The sequence below is a fragment of the Cucurbita pepo genome, chromosome 3, assembly GCF_057944985.1.
Source record: "Cucurbita pepo subsp. pepo isolate OVF chromosome 3, ASM5794498v1, whole genome shotgun sequence".
Classification (NCBI taxonomy): Eukaryota; Viridiplantae; Streptophyta; class Magnoliopsida; order Cucurbitales; family Cucurbitaceae; genus Cucurbita; species Cucurbita pepo.
The window spans coordinates 3,163,751-3,174,040 of record NC_141800.1 but is presented as its reverse complement, the minus strand read 5'-3'; the positions used below and the strand labels follow the sequence as shown (position 1 = coordinate 3,174,040).

Here is a 10,290-nt window from a genome sequence, read left to right as displayed (position 1 = left end):
GCAGTCTCTAGGTTAATATTTACTGCAATACAAGTAGAATTTCCGTGGGAAATTAGGATTTAAATAAACGACGTAATTTTATTTTATAAAAGAAAATAAAAATAAAAATAAGTTGATTTTGTAGCTAATTTAATTATTAAACTACAATTCAATTTAGCTAAATAATAAATAAAACACGATTATTGGCCGATCATTAGCCGTTATTTATGATAGATTACGGCCGTTATTTAAGATAGATCGTGAATGTGATTCGCGATTTCACCTTTGACGTGTTGTGCATATAAATTAAACGGATGTCACGTGAAGACCGAATAGAACTATACATCTAGAAACGATTTTAGGAAGACAAAAAAAAAAATAAATTAATTAAATGTCATATATATATTCTAAAAAATCTTAGCTTTAAGATAAAAATATCTGAGTGTAACACGTTTAGCTTAGGTGGCAAATTTATTTTTTTCTCGTCCTTTTGGCTATAAATTGGCACACGCAATTAGACCGTTAAAGAAAAATCATCAAAGGCGCAAAAAACCAAATGCCCTGCTAATTTTAAAAATATACTTTTATTTAAAATATCGAATAAAAAATAAAAAAGAGACCATTGAATTCGTTGAACCTAGCTTAATTTTTTAAAAAAATTACCAAAAAAGGAAATTCATCCATTAAAATAATATTTATATTATATTATTTTACATTTCTTTTTTGTTTTAATTTGGAAAAATATAGAAATCCAATGAAAATAAATATACATTTCTTACCAAATTTAGAAATTGGATTCAAATTTAAATATCTGTATATATATATTATAATAATAAGTATAGTTATCCGTATAGTATGATTTACCATACATTATATAATATATATTTCAATTTCACAATTTATAAATCGAGTTGTCAGCTCCCAAACTTTTTTATATAAAAAAATGACATAATTCGGTGTATATTAAACTGTAAATTTAACTATAAATTTTGATAGCGGTGTTTATTAAATGATGATATTCTTACCTTCTCATTTATCACGTGAGCATATAGAGGTTGCAATCACTTAAAAGTCGACATTAAACATGGATTGAACTAAGAAGTGAAAATTACATAATTTTTTTTTTTTATATAATTTAATATAATAATAGCAATCTTAATCTTAGATAAAGGCAATATTGTGAAATTAATCGATACATGGGACTAATATCTATGAATTTAAATTGATAGATATCTATATTAAAATCATATAATATAATGTATTAATATTAAAATAATAGCATACATAAATAAATAAATTCTAACCCTAAAATTGAAATATAAATTATTTTATGTAAATGCTATCCGCTCATGATGCGGTCTGTACATGAGAGTCTTGCCTCTACTTGAAAAATGATGGACACTAAATGGATCATGCTACATGTAAATATCCTCTAGAGATCTATCCCTATTTCGTCTGTCTCATATTAGAGTGGCCTCTAGTCTGGACTACTATGAATAGTGTAGTATTTATCTACACACGATTTACACGGTTTGGTTGAGAAACCGACGGTTTGATTGGGAAACCGGTGGTTCCATTTTGGTGGTTTTGACGGGAGAATGAAGAGAGGCGGGGATGGAAAAAACGGGGGCTGAAACAATTTTTGTTTATTTTTTTATTTTTATTTTCATTAATAAATGTTTTTGTTTCTTTCTCTATTTTTCTTTTTCCGTTTTCCTTGTTTTCCGTTGGATAGAGATGCATGCCGGAAAACGTGATGCATGCATAATCGCGCTGTACGTTTAACACGTCGGAATCGGAAGCAAATAAACTGCTCCAAACAGTACCCGGTTGCCTTTCCTGATAATGCCAATTCGGATACTGAGCATCCCGGTTTCCGGTTAGCCACTTCTAGGTTAATATTTACCACAATCAAATAAAATTTCCATGACAAATTAGGATTAAAATAAACACAGTAATTTTATTTTTGAAAAGAAAAAAAAAACAAAAACAAAAAATGAGTTGATTTTGAAGCTAATTTAATTATAAAAGTAAGAATCTAGTTTAACTAAATAATAAATGAAACACGCTTATTGGCCGATCATTGCCCGTTATTTAGGATAGATCATGATCGTTATTTAAGATAGATCGTATCCGTGATTCGCGATTTCACTTTGACGTGTTGTGCATATACATTAAATGAATGTCACGTGACGACAAAATAGAACTGTACATCTATAAACGGTTTCATGAAGACATAAATAAAAAAAAAAAAAAAAAAAAAAAATATATATATATATATATATATATATATATATATATATACGAGTACAAAAAATTAAATTAATTAAACGCCATATATTCTAAAAATTCTTAGCTTTCAAATAAAAATATCTCAGTGTAACTAGGCAAATTTATTATTTTTTTTTTTTCTCTTTTCTCATCCTTTTGATTATAAATTGGCACAGGCAAGAAGAAAGCCGTTAAGAAAAATCATCAAAGGCCCATTGGACTAGTGAGGCCCAAAAAACCGTTAAGAAAAACATCAAAGGCCCATTTAGCTAGTGAGGCCCAAAAAGCCCAATGCCCCTGCTGATTAAAAAAATATACTTTTATTTGTTATTACTTCATGTCGAGTAAAAATAAAAAAGACCATTGGATTTTTTGTACCTAGCTTAATTTTTAAAAAAATGTATGTACAAAAAATTGAAATTCATCCCAAAAAAATTTGAGACCATTCTTACCGAGCATACCGAGCATATACGGGTCACGATCACTTAAGAGCCGACATTAAACGTTAGTGAAAATTACATAATAATTTTTTAGAATTTTAGATATAATAATAGCAATCTCAATATATTGATATATATCTATATTAAGATATGGAAGCTTGGAACGATCAACAAGATTCCAACCCTATATATAAAATACATTATTGATTCTCTTCTTAGAGAGATTCTATTGACACGATTAAGTTAAGACAATGCTTGTGATAGGAACAACGAACGGAATATTTACATTGATACATTTATGTTTTTGTTTATTGTTTTCTCAAAAGACTAAATGTTAATGGAAATAGTGTTAATTACTCATATACTCCTAATATTCTCTTCAGTTAATCAACGCGAGACTCTAACAATCCTCAACCATTATTAATAGGATAAAAATATCAAATTAATCATCCCATTATTTATATTTTGCCTTCAATGTAAATATAATGTTATTTTGACTATAAAGATCAATAAAATATATTAAAAAAATATCAAACCCATTCAATTATTTCGATTTCTTTAGTAAATATTTAGTTTTTAAAATTTTTGTTGGCTCGTTTTACTATTGATTTATCTTTTATAGAAAAGTAATTGAATTTTTAGACAAATTTAGAAAACAAAACTAAGTTTAAGTTTAGAGTTTATTACAAACATTTTAAATTTATTAGACAATTTAAAATTTTAATGACCTTTTTTTATAATTAAAATATCAAATATTTACGAGTTTCAATTTATTTGTTACAAATATTAAATATTCTTAATTTTTATAATATTTTAGGTGGTAGACTTGAATTTTAAATCCTATTTTTTTCTGACCAAAAAAATTTTCCATGAATTTATAACGATCCTAAATTTATACTTACTATTAAAATGGTGAATATACCTATTAAAAAAACCTTATATTTAATATAAATGTCGAAAATATTTAAAACATTTATTATATCTAGAAAACACATGTATTACGTGTTTAAATACAAAATACTTAAATATAGAGAAAATAAAAACAAATACAAAATAATTTATATCTATCTAATACAAAACAAAGTATTCTAACCGAATACTTGGAATTTAAATATGAATTACTTTATGCACGTGTCATTGGCTCGCTATGCCGTTGTCATCTGTGGACGCTTTGTCTTTACCTAAAAAGTGATGTAGCACACAACTCATGCAAATATGCTCTAGAGAACTACAACGAATGGTATAGTACTTCTCTACTTACGACACGCGCGCATACGGGAGTGAAAATGGGTGGTTTCGTTTTGATGGTTTTGATTTGGAGCAAAACAGGAGAATGACGAGAAGGGGAGGATGGAAGTAACTGCGAGTGAAACAGATTTTGTTTCTTTTCTCTTTTTTCCTTTTTTTTTGTTATTTTCAATGCTTTTGTTTCTTTCTCTTTTTTTCTTTTTCCGTTTTCCTTTTTTTCCGTTTGGAGAGAGGTGCATGGGGAACGTGATGCATGCGTGCTTGCGCTGTACATTTAACACGTCGGAATCGGAAGCAAGTAAACTGCTCCAACCAGTACCCGGTTGCCTTTCCTGATAATGCCAATTTGGATACTAAGCATCCCGGTTCCCGGTTAGCAGCTTCTAGGTTAATATTTACTACAATCAAGTAGAATTACCGTCACAAATTAGGATTAAAATAAACACAGTAATTTTATTTTTGAAAAGAAAAAAAAATATATATATATTGATTTTGAAGCTAATTTAATTATAAAATTAGAATCCAATTTAGTTAAATAATAAATGAAACATGATTATTGGCCGATCATTAACCGTTATTTAGATAGATTGCGGCCGTTATTTAGGATAAATCGTGTACGTGATTCGCGATTTCACCTTTAACGTGTTGTGCATATAAGTTAAATGGATGTTACGTGAAAACCGAATAGAACTGTACATTAATAAACGGTTTCATGAAGACAAAAATAAAAGAAATAATATATATAAGTACAAAAAAAATTAAATTAATTAAACGTCATTATATTCTAAAAATTCTTAGCTTTAAGATAAAAATACCTCAGTGTAACACGTTTAGCTTACGTGGCAAATTTATTTGTTTCTCAGCCTTTTCGTTATAAATTGGCACAGGCAAGAACATTGAACTAGTGAGGCCCAAAAACGGTTAAGAAAAATCATATAAGGCCCATTAAACTAGTGAGGCCCAAAAAAGGTTAAGAACAGTCATTTAAGGCCCATTAAACTAGTGAGGCCCAAAACGGTTAAGAACAGTCATCTAAGGCCCATTGAACTAGTGAGGCCCAAAAAACGGTTAAGAAAAGTAATCGAAGGCCCATTGAACTAACGAGGCCCAAAAAGGGGTTAAGAAAAATTATCTATGGCCCATTGAACTAGTGAGGCCCAAAAAAACGGTTAAGAAAAGTCATCTAAGGCCATTGAACTAGTAAGGCCCAAAACCCGTTAAGAAAAATCATCAAAGGCCCATTGAACTAGTGAGGCCCAAAAAACGGTTAAGAAGTCATCTAAGGCCCATTGAACTAGCGAGGCCCAAAAACGGTTAAAAAATCATCTCTAAGGCCCATTGAACTAGTGAGGCCCAAAACCCGTTAAGAAAAATCATCAAAGGCCCATTGAACTAGTGAGGCCCAAAAAACGGTTAAGAAAAATCATATATGGCCCATTGAACTAGCGAGGCTCAAAAACCCGTTAAGAAAAATCATCAAAGGCCCATTGAACTGCTAGGCCCAAAAAACTGTTAAGAAAAGTCATCTAAGGCCCATTGAACTAGTGAGGCCCAAGAAACGGTTGAGAAAAGTCATCTAAGGCCCATTGAACTAACGAGGCCCAAAAAACGGTTAAGAAGTCATCTAAGGCCCATTGAATAACGAGGCCCAAAAAACGGTTAAGAAAAATCATCTATGGCCCATTGAACTAGTGAGGCCGAATAAGGCCCATTGAACTAGTGAGGCCCAAAACCGACATTGAACGTTGGTGTAAAATTACATAATAATTATCAACTCATGCCGTTGCTATCTACGAATTTAAATTGATATATATCTAATAATGTATTAATATTAAAATAATAACCAACCTAGATAAGTTACATGATCAGCTTTCGGTAAGATATGGAAGCTTAAAATGACCAACAAAATTTCAATCTTTCTTTTTAGATTAAGGAGACAGGTTAGGGTTTCAATTTAAGCAGTCTCGTAACTTGTGAGTGAACAAGTCTACTCTATACATAAAATACATCATTGAGTCTCTCCTTAAACAGAGATTCTATTGACACGATTAAGTTAAGATAATGCTTATAATAGGAACCACAAACCGAATATTTACATTCATACATTCATGTTTTTGTTTATTGTTTTCTCAAAAGGCCAAATGTCAATGGAACTAGTGTTCATTACTCATATACTCATGACATTCTCTTCAGTTAATCAACGCGAGACTCCAACAATCCTCAACCGCTATCAATAGGATAAAAATATCAAATTAATCACCCGTTATTAATATTTTGCATTCAATGTAAATATAATTTTAGTTGAACTATAAAGATAGAAAAAATATATAAAAAAATATCAAACCATTCAATTATTTCTACTTTCTTTAGTAAATATTTAGTTTTTAAAATTTGAGTTGGTTTTACTATTTGTTTATCAACATTTTCAACTTTTAAAGAAAAGTAATTGAATTTTTAGAGGAATTTAGAAAATAAAACTAATTTTTTAAAAAATTTAAATTTTAAAATATTCACAAAATTTTGAATATTTGCTAAGAATTCATTAATTTCGCCCAAAATCGAACAATGCCTAAATTTTAAAATTAAATCTATCGAGTAATATTAAAATTTATTAAACAATTTAAAAATTTATGACGGTTAGACAAAATGAAATAATGTTCAGAAACTTTAAGAATATCAAACTGTCTAATGAACTTTCAATTTTGTATTCTGTTGAATAGGTCATACCTGACTTACTCAACTTTGAGACACATAATAAAAATTTTAAGGCTTCACCAAACATAATAGGAAAGTTTAAGAATCTATAGACATTTTTTAAACTAAAATATCAAATATTTATAAGCCTCAGTCTATCTTATTACAAACGTTAAATATTCTTAATTTTATAATAATTTTAAAAATATGTAAGGTAGATAAAGTAGACATGAATTTTAAACCCTATTTTTTGAATTTTCGAGTTAAATAAACACACTTTAAAAATAAATTGAAATAAATCGAAATTAGAGTATTTTATCTTGAATGTTGTTTACTTCCAGTACTATAAATTATTTATTTATTTTTTTTATCTCCAATGTAAAAATGAAATTATTAAAATTTTCGATATTTATTTTTAATTTTTTTGAACTTAGGGATATTCGAAAAAGTGAATAAGAATGAAGTTAAAATATGAAAATGATGTCCTGGTTCATCGGAAGTCGGCATTTAAATTTTGGTTCTCGTACCTCGCTACTGTAGCATGTATGGAGAGTGATATTAATGGCGTGGGTGAGGGTAATTAATGTTGGATATGTCAGGATATTGTAAAAGAAGGGATAAGGAAAAATAATAGTGGCAGACTGAGAAAATTAGGGAGAAATGGAGGGAGAGGATCGGAATCCAGAAATTTAGGAACAGAACAGTAAATTGATTTCCATGGGCGAAGGCGGGGTCGCATCCCGTGTACTCCCTCTCCCTCTGCCGGCCAAACCATCGTTTCTTCTTCATCTCATTTCCATTTCTCCGTCACTGCTACTCTCTCGCCGGTTTCTCCATTTCCACAGTGTCAGTAGCAGCAACTTCCTCTCCTGATCGCCATCACCCGCTTCGTTTTTTTCATCGTTTTTCTCTGGGTACCTCTCAAACTACTTGATTTCTTATTTTTTTTTCATCTGGGTTTGCGTTTGTTTTCGAGTTTTAGGTCTTGAATCTGATTTGAAGTTGAATTATGTACTGTAATGATTGCGATTCTTAATGGGTTCGTGGGCTAGATCTTGCCCCCTTTTGCTGGCTTGCTCTTTTGAATTGTGGTTTCTGGATTTATTTGCTTTTGGGGTTCTGGATCTTCTTTGTTTTTAGTTCTACTTGATGAGTTGCTGATTTTCTATATGGTTTGTTCTTCTCCTAAGGCGATTGCTGCGATTATGTTGGTTTGTATCTGTATGGATTTGAATGAATGAGATGGGATGGGGATTGTTGTGAGTGTAATTCCTGAGAGAGATTTTGTGGGCAAGGAGAGATATCATCTGGGTGTGAGCCGGGCACTCTCAATTGCGTCTGGGAGTTGCTATGTTAGAAGGATTTTGATGGCCAGTTAACATTTTTCTTAAGTTGAAGCTTGCAAAATAGGGAGTTTCATGTTTGATCTTCCAAGAATATGCTTATGTTTTCTGGGCTGGTGTTACAGAATTTGATTAGGCTCTGCTGCTGATGAAAATGTTAATATTTTAGACTGTAGAAGAGGGTCATTGAGATCAAAGATTTGAAGTGTCAAATGTTTTGGGATGAACTCCAAGATATGGATGAAGACTTGTGTTTGGAAACAACTAATGTATTAGAACGATAAGGGCTATTATTGTATGCAGGCTTCTCATTGATCTTTCATAAAATGAGGATTTCATACAGTTATCCTTTTTCCTTAGTGGTGCTCTATTGATTTTGTATGTTCTTAGCAGCCATGTCAGAGAAAGCTCTTAAAGCACTTAACACAGTGCCTGGACTGGAAGGGAGCAATGAAAGCCCTTGTAAAGGGGATCTTAGCAAACAAGGTCTAGTGAGTGCTAATGGGAATGTTGAAGAGTTGAAAAGACCACAAGTAAATGGTGAAAACAGTAATCCTGGAGCTGAGGTTGGTAGTTCAGAAGTAGAATATATCGAAGCTGAGAATTTGACTGATCTAGACGATGTTTCATCGAGCCTTAAGGTATTGATATTACTAGATTTGTCAGCTAACTCCAGTTTAACAGTTGTGGTTGATTGTCATTGATGCTGCATGGTCGGTTTTGTGAATGTCGAACATGGATAACGTCTTTACTTGTTTTAAAATTTCAGACGCTCGTAGCTGGATTAAGCTCAAAAGATTGGGTTTTGGTTTGTGAAGCACTGAACAATACGAGACGGATAGCAATATATCACAGGGAAGACATGCTTGATATGCTGTAAGTCGTCTGTGACTCGATTGATTTGGGTGTTTTTTCTTATTTGTATTAACTTTCATTGGAGTTACTTTCTTTTATGGCTCATCTTAGGCAATATAATTTTGTGACAGGGGAGATGTGATATCACTTTTGGTGAAATCAATGAAAAATCCTCGAAGTGCTGTCTGCAAAACTGCACTTATGACATCTGCAGACATTTTCAGTGCTTATAATGACAAACTGATTGAATCATTGGACCCCATGGTAACTTTATCTTGCACTGTTTGAGTTTAACTTTTTTCTACAGTTTCCTTTTTCTTCAATGGTGATTTCTTTTCTGAGCTGTGTATGCAATGGAGTGCAGCTGTTGCAGCTTCTTCTGAAGTCTTCTCAAGACAAACGTTTCGTGTGTGAAGCGGCTGAGAAAGCTCTGGTAGCAATGACTACATCGTTTTCCCCTGAATTGTTGCTACCAAAATTGGAACCATATCTTAAGCACCGAAATCCGAGAATTCGAGCCAAGGCTTCAACGTGCTTTTGTCGAAGTGTCCAACGACTGGTGAGGATTTTGCATCTTCATTTGAAATTGTTTGATCATCTTATCTTCTCTGTGGCTGTGTACCATCTTATAAGAAAGGAATTTCATGGTAGCATCATATATCTTGTTTTTCCATCACCCCCCCGGAAAAAGTTCAATCGTTTTTGTATCGGTTCTGCTCACATGTTTACCAAATATTTGTCGATAGGGTGTTGAAGGGATAAGAACATTTGGGATTGACAAATTGATTCAAACAGCAGCATCCCAGCTCAGTGACCAGCTTCCCGAGTCGAGGGAGGCTGCTCGAATTCTCCTTCTGGAGTTGCAATCTGTGTACACAAAGTTTCCCGACCTCCCAACAACGATGCCTGAAGACCCAGAGAAGGTCTCTTGGGAAGACTTTTGTCAATCAAAGCTCTCCCCTTTAAGTGCACAAGCTGTTCTTCGTGTCACGAACGTTTCTTGGGAAGGTATTGTCTCGAGTTCTTGATGCTTAGTAATGATGATAATATCGAAACTTCAATGAGTGTACCCCCCCTTGTTCTTGAATCTCTAGCCATGTGAGGAGCTTTAGAACGGCTAGCGTATAGTCCATGATAGCTATTATTCTTTCCCTTTCTTTTGGTTTGCCTTGTCATGTAAATTCTTTCAAAACTTTTGAGGTACTCAGAATACGGTTGAAGTGTGTAGCTTTTGCTATTTTTTTGGCCTATACCTTATAGTTACTTCAATATTCTTTCAGATCCACTTGAAACTCGACATTTTTGGTGTGAATATTATCAATACAAAACTTGATATCAGTTCATTGTTTTGATATCAGTTCTATGCCTGTTGAAGTATTCTATGCCTATACTTCATTTTTTCCCTATGGGTATATTGATATCAGTTCATTGTTTTGTGATTGATTGGATACCATAGCTCC

General features: G+C 32.1%; 1 protein-coding gene across 4 annotated transcripts; it reads left to right on the top strand.

The window, feature by feature from the left end:
* Positions 1 to 7,206: 7,206 nt before the first annotated feature.
* On the top strand, positions 7,207 to 10,182 carry LOC111789607 (uncharacterized). Of its 4 annotated transcripts, none has more exons than XM_023670231.2 (7): positions 7,207 to 7,546; positions 8,145 to 8,270; positions 8,369 to 8,616; positions 8,745 to 8,851; positions 8,962 to 9,094; positions 9,195 to 9,389; positions 9,577 to 10,182. In XM_023670231.2, the coding sequence occupies exons 3-7, from the start codon at positions 8,371 to 8,373 to the stop codon at positions 9,856 to 9,858; spliced, it is 963 nt and encodes a 320-aa protein (XP_023525999.1). In that variant the 5' UTR covers positions 7,207 to 7,546; positions 8,145 to 8,270; positions 8,369 to 8,370; the 3' UTR covers positions 9,859 to 10,182. The 4 variants fall into 4 exon arrangements, with proteins under 4 accessions (XP_023525999.1, XP_023526000.1, XP_023525997.1 ...); XM_023670232.2 differs by having other exon boundaries at positions 8,366 to 8,616; XM_023670229.2 differs by lacking the exon at positions 8,145 to 8,270 and having other exon boundaries at positions 7,208 to 7,546.
* Positions 10,183 to 10,290: the final 108 nt, after the last annotated feature.

Bases quoted from the DNA above. Each gene is read 5' to 3' on its own strand.
- LOC111789607 (XM_023670231.2), top strand. From the start codon at position 8,371: ATGTCAGAGAAAGCTCTTAAAGCACTTAACACAGTGCCTGGACTGGAA. The intron at 8,852-8,961 runs GTAAGTCGTCTG...ATTTTGTGACAG, and splicing joins GAAGACATGCTTGATATGCT to GGGAGATGTGATATCACTTT. The intron at 9,095-9,194 runs GTAACTTTATCT...AATGGAGTGCAG, and splicing joins TTGAATCATTGGACCCCATG to CTGTTGCAGCTTCTTCTGAA.